Here is a 12,483-nt window from a genome sequence, read left to right as displayed (position 1 = left end):
ATCATTGCATTTAACCTCCTCAACACACCTTAGCAAATGGGCAGTGATGTCACCCCCATTTTAGAGAGGAGGAAAATGAGGCCCTGTTGAAATAACTTGCACAAGGTCACACCATCAGGAAAGGGCAGAGTTGTCATTTGCACCCAGGCCTTTTTGACACCAAAGGCCAGAGCCCTGTGCACACACAGCAGCCCCTCCTGCCCACCTGATCTTTACATCTCACTGACCTGAACCCTGTTGGCCCACTGGCCCCCTGAGATCACCATGCCTGCCCTTGGAGCTCCTACCAACTCAGGTCTTCTGACCTGCCACATAGTCCTGAATCATGCCACCGTTTGTAAGGGCCATAATCAACATCGTTGTCCCAACAGCCCCTACTATGTTCCTGGAATGGTGGGACCTTTATGTACATGATCGAGGTCTTCACAAGAACCTTCAAGGTCAAGATTATGTATCTCATAGCTGAGGAGGTAAAGGGACCTGCTAAAGGTCAGGCAACTGTGGCGGGGGGTGAGTAACCTGACCCCACAGCCTGATAGCCCCATCCCTTCCCACAGTGTGCTGACAAAGAGCTCAGCCTGCTTCACTTCGTTTAAGCCTCAAGAACAGTGACTCATTCTTGCCACCAGCCTTCACTGTGCAGGGTCCAAATTCATGCCTTAGAATGCTTCAAATGACAGAAAATCCATGACCTTTGGAATCACTCTCAGACACTTGAAACCCCTAATGTTGAAACAGTGTATACCAAGGTTTCTCCACATCTATTCCTCAGGGCTGTGGGGTAACAAACGTAAAATGATACAGCCCCATCTTAGTGTAGGGACCCTGGGCAAGTGACTTAACCCATCAGTCTTGATTTCCCCATCTGTAAAATGGGGTTATATGATAATACTCACCTCACAGATTTGGAGTCAGGTAAAATCAAGGTGATATAATGGTGCCTGGCACACAGTAGGTGCTCAGTAAAGATCTGTGGGTCCATTGGTTGGTTGAGTTTTGGCCTCAAGACCCTGAGGGGCTGGTGCTGTTTGGAGTCTAAATGGTGGGGTAGAGGTGACAACTTCCTTGGTTTCTGGTGCCTTGTAGTGGGCATCAGTCCTCAGCTCTGTCCCCAAGTCCCTGGTGTGTGGGCCCAGCAGACCCCCAGCTCTCCTTCTGTGCACTGTAGGGGCAATGCGTAGGCCCCAGCCTCTCCAGTTCACAGACAAGCTGGGCAGAGGAAGCGACAATTTTTCCAGACAGCTGTGTGCCCCGGGCTGCAGCCAAGGGAGGGAAGTGTGCACTCAATGGGGAAGTTGCTGCCACAAATGCCCAGTTGAGAAACACGGTGGGGAAAATCCACCAGGCTGCTGGGCTCTGGGGAGGCGGATCTCCAGGAGTGCTGCATGCACTACTCCCTCCTCCTTTGTCCCTTTAGCCTGGGGGTGATGGTGCCTTCCTGCTGCTGCTACTCTCTGGGCTGCCTTTCCATTACCTGTGTAGCTTCTCCACTTTTTCATCACCTGTGTAATGGATTCCCTACACTCAATTCTCTCTATTTGAAATACTTCGAGTGGCTTTTCTTTTCATGTTGGACCCTGAAGTCTAGAGAGATAAGGCCACTTGTCCAGGGTCAAAGGGCTTGCCTGTGGCACCCATCCCCTGCTTCCCCAGCCCCCTCTCTCTTTGGAGATCCACCTTCCTCACCCTAGTTCTGTGCTAGCTTACCTCTGCTTTGTGGAGGGATGTCTGGGAATGCAGCGAACTTACAAAACCTCGTCAATTAATTCTCCTTGAAGTATTACTGCCTGATACTTGGGTCACCCAGAAGAAGCTAGACCCTCACTGGGCCTGTCCAGGGGGATCTGAGGCCAGAGGAGAGATGCAGCCACATATGGAAACATTGCCTAAGGTGTCTCTCTTCCTGTCCCCTCACCTTCCACCTTCCACAGGCTAAACCAAGCCACACAGAAATGTGGGGAATGCAGCCTGAAGAGGCTGGCCCATCTTCCACAGATAAGGATCAGAGCAGGGGAAGGGTGAGGAACGACTAAAGGCAAACATGGCCAGGATGGGCACATTCCCCTTCTGTGTACTGTGGCAGGGGGTCGCAGCAGATGGTCCCTGAGAACACTTGTTCTCTGAAAGACCACAGATCTGTGACTCTTAGAGCAAGGGCATGAATTTCCCTGGGATCTGGTCCTGATTCTGATCCCTCCTCTCTCTGGCCTTACTGTGCCCATCTGGAGGGGCTAGTCAGGCTGGTCCAGAGGACCCTGGATGTGTAGGCTGATTTCTCATCCACATTCAGGCCACGATCCTCCAGAAGCTCCTCTCAGGAGTCTGCTGACCTCACCATCCCTGCCCACCTGATATCCTGTCCAGCCTGCTGTCCCAGGCTGGAGCCCACCCAGCCCTGTGCCTGCTTTTCCCTGTAGCCCAATTTTTATGGGCCTAAGAGCCCATCAGCCGTGAGGCCAGACCTCCCACCCCTCTGGGGCCAGGAGTGATTCCAGCTGTCAGGGGCTCCCCTTTTTGCCCAGTTGAGGGCCGCTCCCTCTCAGAGGAATAGGAGGAACCACGTGGCCTGAGCAGAGGTCCACTTGGGTCTCCTACCCCACCTCCTTCCTTCTGTCTGGGGTTTTTCCTTTCCAGAAATAAACAGGAAGCCGGGCCAGTTTCTCGAAAGATTACAAGAAAAGTTTCTAGAAAGACTCCAAGAGAGGTGCCGAGCAGAGAAGACGACTGGTCTGCGTCCCGTGGGGGCCGAGGTCAGGCCCTTCCAAGGTTTCTGTAGGCTCTCAGCTCTTGGCTTCTCAACTCGAGCAGGTTAAAACGCACCCACTTCCCACATAAAACACTTTATAAGAGTTGAGGTGTGCTACAGTTGACAGGTTGTCCTAATATTACACTCTGCAGACATTTAATGAAACAGGTAGGAATTTCAGGCTTCCTGTCACTGAACTCACCCCCTCTGCTGTGTGATCTCAATTTACTCCTCAAAACACTGTACTACTGTTAACCCCATTTTACAGGGGAGAAAACAGGATGAGAGAGGCCCAGCACCTTGTCTAAGACCACACAGCTTGGTCTGCCTCTCCCCACAGACTGGAGCTCTGTCACCCTGGATTCCTGGCTCTGCCCTGGGGACTCTGGAGCTGGGGCTTCAGGCCTGTGGGGCTCATGCCTCATGAGAAGAGCTCAGAGCTGCCAAATGGCCTCATTGCTGGACCAGAGCGTCCTCCCAGCCCATTGAGGTGCTTGGTTCTGGTTCCCCAGGACTCCTCCCAGGAGTGAGCTGCAAGGCACCGGTTTACCTGCCAGGAGCCCGGAGATAGGAAAGCAAAGACCATAAACCACCAGGAAGCCCATGTAAATATTTTATAGCTGGGACAGTAAATAATGCATCTCCCCAGACACATCCGACCTAGTTCACCTGTCCCACATCCAGCACCTAGGACACGCTGCCTGGGCCCGCTGCCTGCCTTGGTTTTTTTAAACAAATGCCGAGGCCCAGTGCTAGGCACTTTCACATGCACCATTTTCACTGCCTCCCCTTTGCTCAGGCTGCTCCCTCTGTCTGGAACACGTTTCTCCCTAAGTCTGGCTAATTCATCCTCCTCCTTCAGGAGTCTCCTCCTTCAGGAGTCTCCTCCTTCAGGAGTCTCCTCCTTCAGGAAGGCTTCTTTGATTTCCTGGGTGGGTCACAGGTTCTTCTGATTCTCACAGTACCTGGGCTTCCCCCACGTGGGCTCTGCTGACTCTGTGTGGTCATTTCCTGGTGACCTATCTGTTCCCCATCTGTTCAGCTCCAAGAGAAGAATCACATCCCTGGAGCTGAGTGCAGAACTTGGCATAAAGGAAGTACTCCATAAATACCCTTGAAGGATGGAGTAATCCTTAAATAGGTCTGTGGGACAGGCGTTATTGTGTTATTACTATTATCCCTATTTTACACACAAGAAAATTGAGGCCCAAGTAGCATTGCTGGGGTAGACCTCCCACCTGTCTGATCTTGAGTCTAATGCTTTCTCAATAACCCCTTGGGGAATGCCCCTGTCCCCTGCAGACCTCAAGCTCCTTGAGTCAGGGACCCTCTGTTTCTGCTCAGGAAGGCCCTTGACCCCTGCCGCAGGCTCTGGCCCCCAGTGAGCATTAATCCACGTATTTGAATAGCTGCAAAGGGCAAGACAGAGGTCAGGATCTTGTCCTTGTCCTTGACCTGTGAAGGAATGCACAGTGAGCGCTTTGGGAGCAGGAGGCTGGGTGAGGGGACCTGGGGTATCCAAGCCCCAGCGCAGCCCTGAGAAGACAGGTGTCTGGGGAAGGTCTGAGGTCCCAGATGGAGGCACTTGGGGAAGGTGCTCAGATCCAGCAGCCCAGATGCCTTCCATCCAAAGGCACCGTGCCACTCTGGGGCCAAGTCCCTAACCAGGCCATTGCAGCCTCGCAGGAACCTGAGATGGGAAGATGGATGATCCTGTCTGCCCTCTCCCCATCCTGTATCAGACACTGAGAACGAGGACAAAGAAATCAGGGCATGGGCAGTGCGAGGTGGAACGGGACAAGGACAGCTTTACACAAGAAGCCCTGGCCTGACTCTGGCTTCAATCCTCGGCAGAAGGTGGGCTGCAGAAGGGAGGGTAAATGGGTTTCAACTGATCTATCAATTCCAGCTGGTTGCCAACGGCTCCCTGGAGCTGTGTCGAGAAGATTCTGAGCTGTATCCCTCCAGGCTCAGCAAGAAGTGCTGTGATCAATTAGCAATATCTGCCACAAGCACAGAGGGGCACAGTAGCCCACCTCAGAACCTGCCACCCCTCCTTTCACCTCTCCTCAGCTCTCAGCACAGAGCAGGGACTAAATAAAGGTTTGTGGGCTCATTGTTGATTACCAAGAAGGTCAGTGCAGAAGTCATTTGGAGTTACCATTTGTGGAGATGGAAATATGAACACATGGGCCCTTTACCACTGCTTCCCCAGGAGCCAGAAGGGAAACAGCGAGAAGAGAATGAGAAGGAACGACAGTGTATGAGAACTCAGATGCCCATAAGAACTTCCTGGCAATGTGGACCGAGGCCCTGAGCCCAGGGACAAGGGCAGGCATGGCACTGCCCTCACCACTCAGCAGGAATCAGAGTTTTCCAAGGCAAATTCCAGAGATAAATCTTGGCTAGGGCCCAGGTGGTGGGGCCTTGTGCTGCAGGAGGCAAGGCCCAAGGCTTCTAGGCCAGGTAGACTCAGGCATCTCCACTGGGCCTGGGAGGTGTAAGGGGCACAGAGGAGTCCTGGTGGAGCTCCTGCATGAGCCCCTGCCCTCACACACTTTCCCAAGTTGTGGGGGAAGAATCTTGTGGGGGCAAGAGCAGACAGGGGCAGGCAAGATGCTCCCTCTGGGCTGAGAAAATCTGGGCAGGCCCCAGGGGAGGGCAGGGCCAAGAGGACCGAGTGAGTCAGCCAGACTGTACGTGCCTACCCTTGTTCCCCCTTTACTGCCTTTGCTGTGGGGCCACAGAGGCAGGGTCTGCACAAGCCTTCACAATTGGGGAATGAGCCTCTGGAAGGGGAGCTCTGTGCTTCCCGTGCCAGCTGCCAACACCTCCACACCCAGCACTTGTCTAACTCCACCCAGGCCACTTACCAACTGTCCCACCCTTGCTCCTGTGGTTTTAGGGGCAGCCTGGCCTAGTGGCTGTGAACTCTGGCCTGGAATTCAGAGTCGTCTGGGATGTGAGGCTCAGTTTGGCCACATCCTAACCATGTGCCAATGAGTGTGTCATTTAGCCTCCCTGGGCCTCAGTTTTTCCTCCTGTAAAATGGGGCTAATGACGGCACCCATATCGCAAGAGCTTTGTGAGAAGCTTGTGAGTTAATGAACATCAAGTGCTAGCTAAGGCCCTGTAGGTAGTGAGCACTTGATATGTGGGGGCTGGAAGTACTGTTCTTATTATGCTTCCAATCTGAGACCAAGTTCACATTCCCCACATCCTCTGCAGAGTCCAGATTCCACCCAGACTCCCAAGGGACCCCTTCCAAGACTGGTAGGCATGTAGGCTGGTGGAGGGCCCTGGCGCTGGGGACTTGGGATGCTCTGACCCTGCAGGCCTGGGGCAGAGCAACATGGGGTGGGCAGGGGCTCCCTGCAGCCCTGTGTCCCGTGGGCCTGCTGAGCTCTGGGCTGTGGGCAGAGACGGCTGTCCCAGGCCACCTATAATTACCTCTGGCGGAGCTCTGCAGCATTGGGCAGGAGCAGCAATTGTCAAGTTTTATTTTGATGCTCAAACAGTGCCCTTGGACAGCCTCACACCAGCTGGCCATTGTCAGACACGGATAAAGTTCTTTGGGGAGGAGGAGGTCCTTCCGAGGAGACTAACCTCTGAGCGCAGGGTCCAAGGGTTCAGGATCCCTTGGTCCCCACAGACCCACCTCTGCTCAGGCCCTGGGGCAGAGGCTGCTATGGGAAGCCTGGAGCAGCCGGGAAAGCCGATGGGGGGCACTCCAGGGCCTCCTGGGCACAGTGTGAAGGCCGACTGTAAAGCACGCAGGAGGAGAAAGGGACCCACGGGGAACTCTCCATCCTTGTCCTCCTCCCGTCTGTCCCCTCTCCCCTCTCCGCCCTCAGCTGCCCAGGCCTTATGTGGGAAGATGCTGGCACAACTTCCATTGGGGTGGCTTGGAAGAAGGGTGCCTCAAGGGCAGATCTGAACCTGAGTCATTTCTGGAGGTCACGCACCCTTGCTTGCTCAAATCTGGCCTTCTTCTCACCCTCCCACAGGCACTTGCACACTCATGCTCTCCCACCCTGCTCCCCTGACTCGGACCTGTCACACACAAGAACGCATGCACATATACATCCTTGCACACTCAACCATGTCAGCCACTTCCAGGGTGATACTGACCTCCCACCCAAATATTCGCCATCCTGAAGCAGCGAGAAGGGGGACTGCAGGAGTCAGGCTCCAGGTGGGGGAAAGGATCCCGTGTGTGTCTGAGTGCTTGTGGATGTGCTCAGGCATTAGCACAAGTGGGTCTGCCCTGAGATGTTTACGCACGAGCTGCTGATCCTGATTCTTTCCAGCACGTCCCCACCTAATGCATCATTCTCCCCAGGGCAAAGCTGGGGTGTCTCTGGATCCCCAGAGGGGCTTCCAGGGCAAGGCTGGCCAGTGCTGCAGCTCAGTGCAGTACAAGGAGTCCCAGAGGCCCAGGCAACCTCAGCCAGCTTGACTTCCATGGAGCTGGAGCTCCTTGTCCCTTTGCACGTGGAGGCCCAGGACACTGGGGAAGCCAGAAAATGCATGGTGGATAAATGCTGCTGAGCAGTCTCTGGGCATAAGGGTACCACCACTGGACAGCCAGTCTTCACTAAGCACCCACAGTGTCCCTGGCTCTTACAGGGTGGGGGCTGTGTGTGGTGGCACAGGGAGTGGTCAGGAGGAGAGGACATGGCCCACCTCTAGGGAAGGAATAAAGATAGACAGGGTCTAAGGCTCAACACCACAGGCCTCAAGAAAGTCACATGCCAAAATGATGACACCAGGCAGCCCAGAGACCCACAGGCAAAGGTTCCAGAACCAACAGTGAAGAAAAGGAAGGGTGTTTGAGGCAGCCCAGGAGCCGCTTATGCACACCCACACCCTCACCCATGACCCATGAGTCTGCTGGTCAAAGTCCCAGCAGGACTGAGCTGCCAAGTTCCCAGAGCAAAGGTCAGAGGGGCGAAGACTGGTGAAGGCTCCCTGGACTCACACCCATGTGTGCCCTCTCATGTGGGCAAACCTTGTGCTCATGCAGCAGGCTGTAATCAGCCTCAGGCACCGCCTTGAGGGAGGGAAGCTGCGCATGTGGGCAGGTGGAGGTCTCAGGCTCTATGTCTCCATCCCTGCACTGCCTGCCTTTCCAGCATGGGGCGGGGTACTCTGGGCCCTGCCCTATTGGCCCACAAGACCCAGGCAGCACTCACATGAGTAATAAGGGCCCTGCCTTCACTTATCCACTCATTTAAAGGTGCTTGTGGCAGTCACTTCTTCCTCCAGGCCTTTGCCTTTGCCGTTTCCTCTGCTTAGAATGCCCATCCTCTGAACTTCTCCCCTCCAGCTTCTGCCTGGAAAACCCCTTTGCCAAGGCTTCATTTCCCATTATCTTCAGCACAGACCCAAAGGCAGGCCCAGGCCTTTGCATGGCATCCAAGGCCAGAGAGAATGTGAATCCCCCACTGACCCCTGGGGTATGCCATGCACCCCATGCTCTGGCCGCACAGACTTACCCGGCTGTTCCCTAGAACTGGCCTTGGACGGAGTGAGTTCATTAGCTCCAAGTCTCTCCTCTGGCTGCTCCTTCTGCCTGGAGTGCCTTCTCTGCCTTGTCACCACTGCACAAGAAGAAACTCCTTGTCCGTCCTGGCCCAGGCCTGGGGCACCTCTGCAGCGGAGCCTTCCATGCTTCCTCAGCTCTGGTACAGCACCTAGCACATAGTAGGTGCTTGCTAAGTGATTGCAGGAGAGAAAGAACGAGGAATTACATTCTATTCTTGGCTCTGTTAAAGTCTGTTGCTGGTATTCTGGGCAAGCCACTTTGCCTCCTGAAACCTTAGTCTCCCATCTATACAATGGGAGTTAGTTTGCATGAAGCTTCATGCAAGAGCCTTAGATTTTATGCGGAGCACTTCAGGTCACCCCCAAACACACCCTGATAATAACAAAATTAAATCATATAACAGAAATAGCAGTAATCTATCAAGAGCTCACTCTGATCCAGGCCCTGTGCTAGACTCTCCTCATCTACATTCCTTGAGCCTCTGAGGGGCTACAAATAGCCCCATTTATAGATATAGTTGAAGCCAGAGAGGGGAGGTGACTTGCCCAGGGTCACACAGCTGAGTGGCTGAGCTCCCTGCAAGAAGACCAGCCCCCAGTGGCTCCAGGGTACTCCTGACCTCAGGCCACAGCCTCCCAAGCTCAGCTGCCACCCTCCTACACAAGCTGTAAGGATAGGCCCTTTTGCTAAGGCTTGCTCCTGACTCTCAGGAGGCTCAGGCTCAGGGCTGGGAAGCCCACGGGCATGTGGAAGGGACAGGGAGCCCTGGAGGGCAGTCACCCAGGCATGGGCAACAGGGAGGCTCAGCCCAGCATCCCTGCCAGGCAGAGGAAAACAGGTGCCTGGCCTCCCAAATGAGGCTGGACTCCATCCTCTCTTCTGGTGGGGACAGAGGCCAAAGTCCAGGCTGCCATCTGGGCCCAGCCCAAGCAGTCTTGCAAAACACCTGCCCCTGTTCTGGTTTCCTGAGAAGGTGCCCTGGTTATGCCCCTGTCAGAACCAACTGGTGGGCAGCAGAGCCAGCACCCACCACAGCATCCATCCTTTGTCTAGGGAAGGGGCCGGGGACCCTCTGTGGGACACGTGGACAAGCCAGGCCCTGGGCTCAGGCCTCTGTCTCACTCAACAACCTGTGTGGCCTTGGGCAGGAATTCACTTGAACCTCAGTTTCCTCATCTGTGGGATGGGATCAGAATGCCTGCTCTACCCAGGTGTAGGCAGTTAGACAGCAATTAGAGGGCTTGCCGTGGTGCCTGGGGGAGGCTCCCAGCCAAAGGGTGAAGAGAAGAGCGTGGCTGCGCAGAACTGCAGCACCTGATCCCTGCACCCCTCAGCGTGGCTTGCTCCCACCCGAGCTCCCATCAGACGCTCATGCATACTCGGGAAGGAGGGAGAGATGTGACAGTGAAGGTAGTAATCCTCCTACTCCTTACCCTCACTTGGTCAGTTAATCCTTGTGACAACGGAGAGTTGAGTTTCTCATCATCCTTCCATCATGTTTCAGAGAAGCTGAGCTACCTGCCTGAGGTCACACAGCCAATGAGGGCTGAGCTGGGAAGGGAACCCGGCAGCTTGGGGCCCAGGCTTAACCACTAGGTGCCCCTGCCTCTGAAGGCACCAAGTCTTCCTCCCGAAAGCCTGGAGGCTGCAGCCTCATACAGACCTGGGGTCCTGGCTCTGGCGAGTGGCCTTGGCAATGATGTCGCCTCTCTCAGCCTCAGTTTTCTCACTTATAAACTGGGGCTGCCCTTACTTTGCAGCTTGCCCCGAGCATTAAACGAGAAGCTGCTTTTAACTCCTCAGCCTGTCCCTGGCAGGAGCCAGTAGCATCCTAACGATAGTGTAATATGTACCTCCCTCATATGGATGGAACTGTTGAGGACCAGAGAGGCAAGGGCCTGCAGGATCCTGCAGCAAGTCAGAGGCATGACAGGGCCGAGATCCCAGCCTCATGGTGCTTGCCCAGGCTTCTCCTCAGGCATGTCTATCAGGGGCCTGTGTAAGCCTCAATTCTGCCACAATGCCCACTCCTGACACTAACTCGCTTGTGTGCACTTATGCCCACCCTTGTCTAGTGGTTGGTCCTTTCCAGAAGCTTCACCTCACAACCACCTCCCATCAGACAAGACCTCAGTTGCTAGGGTTCCCTCTGAGCTGGGGCTCAGCTAGGGAACCTGGATCAGTGGGGGAGCCTGAGGGTCCAGGCAACCCAAGACCCAGAAGCCCTGGGGGAGGCAGATCTGGGGGGCAGTTGGTGGTACCAGCTCCCAGGTGAGGCTCTCCAGGGCAGATGGGACAGGGCTGCAGGAGTCATCCTGAGGCCCCCTGGTTGTCCCTCACCCTCACTTCTTCCTGGTCACCCTGTTCTCTCTTCCTCAGAGACCTGAGGACTGAGGTGAGGCATTGGACTGGAGCTTGGCAGCTGGACAGGGATGGGTAAGGAGGCAGAAGGACCATCCCCCAAGCCCTAGGTGGGGGTATTCCCCAGGGATGGAAGACACACTCTGCCCTGATGTTGGAGGTCTGCCTAACCTCCTACAAGGAGTTAGGGAAGGCTTCCTGGAGGAGGCAGTAACTAAGCTAGGACCTACCTGAAGACTGAGGAGTTAGCTAGGCATGGTGTGTCAAGCAAAGGGAACAGCATGGACAAAGGCCCGGAGGTGAGAAATTGCAGGATGTCATCTGGTAGGAACTGAAAGAAGTTCCTCTCACTGGAGCTGGGGGGCTGACAGGGGCAGGAGAGGTGGGGGCTAAGCCAGGCCGGGCTGGACGGCCATGTCAGGACTTTGTCCTTTCCCCTGAGAGCGCCATGGTCAGCTTCAGGACTGAGGGGGAGGAGACCTTGACACTCGAGGAGGACTGTGTGGCTGCTGTGAGAAGGAACTGCTGGGGGTGCGGAGGTGGAGTCCTGAGTAGAGAAGACTGCAGGTAGCCAGAAGAGAGACACTGGTGGCCCAAGCCAGGGTGGTGGCAGTGGGTGCAAACGAATGGAGAAGTCAGACTGGAGACTGAGGCAGTGAGGGGACAAAAACCTGTACAAGCTTCCACAGTGACCTGGGGCCTGGCTGGGGTGGTGACCTTTGTGTACATGGGAGGTTAAACATGGGGAACCGGGCAGATGGCCTGTGTAAAGCCAGCCCAGGGGCTGGGAATCCTTTCTCCCCTCCCCCCACCCCCCTTCCTCAGAGCGAAGCTTCTGCCTGAGAGAAGAAAAGTTCATTTTCTTCCTTTGTACCACAGATGTGCCATGCACATCCACAGAGTGCCCCCCACAGTGGGTGTAGTTCTTCAAAAGCCTAGGGGGTAGTGGAGCCTTCCTCGGGGCCTTCTTTAGATTCCCCAGGTGGTGGTGGCGGGTGGTGTGGAAGGAGGGGGCTTGGAGAACAGGAGGGAAGACCGGGCATTTCTGCCAACCCTTTCCCTCCAACCACTCCCCTGGGCCCAATGCAAACACATCAGCTGGCACCTAGGCGCACACACAAGAACCCAAAGTCAGATTCCACACAACACTCCCACTCCCACCACAGCCCCTGTAGCCCAGCACTCAAACCCACTCACGCTCAAGGTCCCCCCTCAACCTTCTGGCTTTCCCTCCAGAAAGATGCCCCCAAGGCTAGGAGTGGCCCACACACAGGGGAGCAACCCTCCCACCCCATAGGACAGACCAGCATGGTGGCTTTGCAGCATGACGGAGCTAGAGCAGACATCAGCATGAACTTCCCAGGCTTCCAGGTTGTGAAACCTGAGGCCAAATTGAAAGTCCAGTTCATCTTCTTTGCAAGGCCCCTAAGGAGGGTCCCAGATTTCCTCCACACCTGGCAGCTCCTAGGATCCTGGGCCCAGGACCTGAAGCTGAGGCCATAGTTCCAGTGCCCAGCCTGGGGAAGCCTGGTGCAGCTGGATTCAGCTGGCCTGAGTCCTCTCACCCCACTGGCCTAGAATGGGAGTGTAAAGGGCCCCACATGAGGGCTTAGATTATGTACCCTAGGCCTTGACCCAAATGCCACTCCCTACCCAGAAATTCCAGCCTTCTTTCTCCCCTCCCTCCACTGCCCTGGGATGACTGCCCAGTGACCACTGGCCCTGAGGGGCTGGTCTGGGAACTGTCTGTGTTTCTGGCCCCAAGGGATCACCATTCCTGCTTCCCAGGCCTGCCCAGCACCCTGGCCACCTGCCTAGCCACTGTGGC

General features: G+C 55.4%; 1 protein-coding gene across 1 annotated transcript in view; it reads right to left on the bottom strand.

Moving 5' to 3' along the window:
• The window catches only part of RFT1 (RFT1 homolog), a 63,483-nt gene extending 51,239 nt beyond the window's left edge, over positions 1-12,244 (bottom strand). Inside the window, exons 1-2 of the mRNA XM_070238815.1 lie at positions 12,110-12,244; positions 8,245-8,463 (exon numbers count right to left, since the gene is read on the bottom strand). Of these exons, the coding sequence (XP_070094916.1) occupies positions 8,245-8,286 (42 nt within the window). The 5' untranslated portion in view covers positions 8,287-8,463; positions 12,110-12,244. The remainder of the gene's footprint in view (positions 1-8,244; positions 8,464-12,109) is intronic.
• Between the last annotated feature and the right edge of the window lie 239 nt (positions 12,245-12,483).

Source organism: Equus caballus, chromosome 16 (genome assembly GCF_041296265.1).
Source record: "Equus caballus isolate H_3958 breed thoroughbred chromosome 16, TB-T2T, whole genome shotgun sequence".
In the NCBI taxonomy this organism is placed as follows: domain Eukaryota; kingdom Metazoa; phylum Chordata; class Mammalia; order Perissodactyla; family Equidae; genus Equus; species Equus caballus.
Note: the sequence above shows the minus strand (reverse complement) of the source record. Positions and strands in the feature narration are given on the sequence as shown.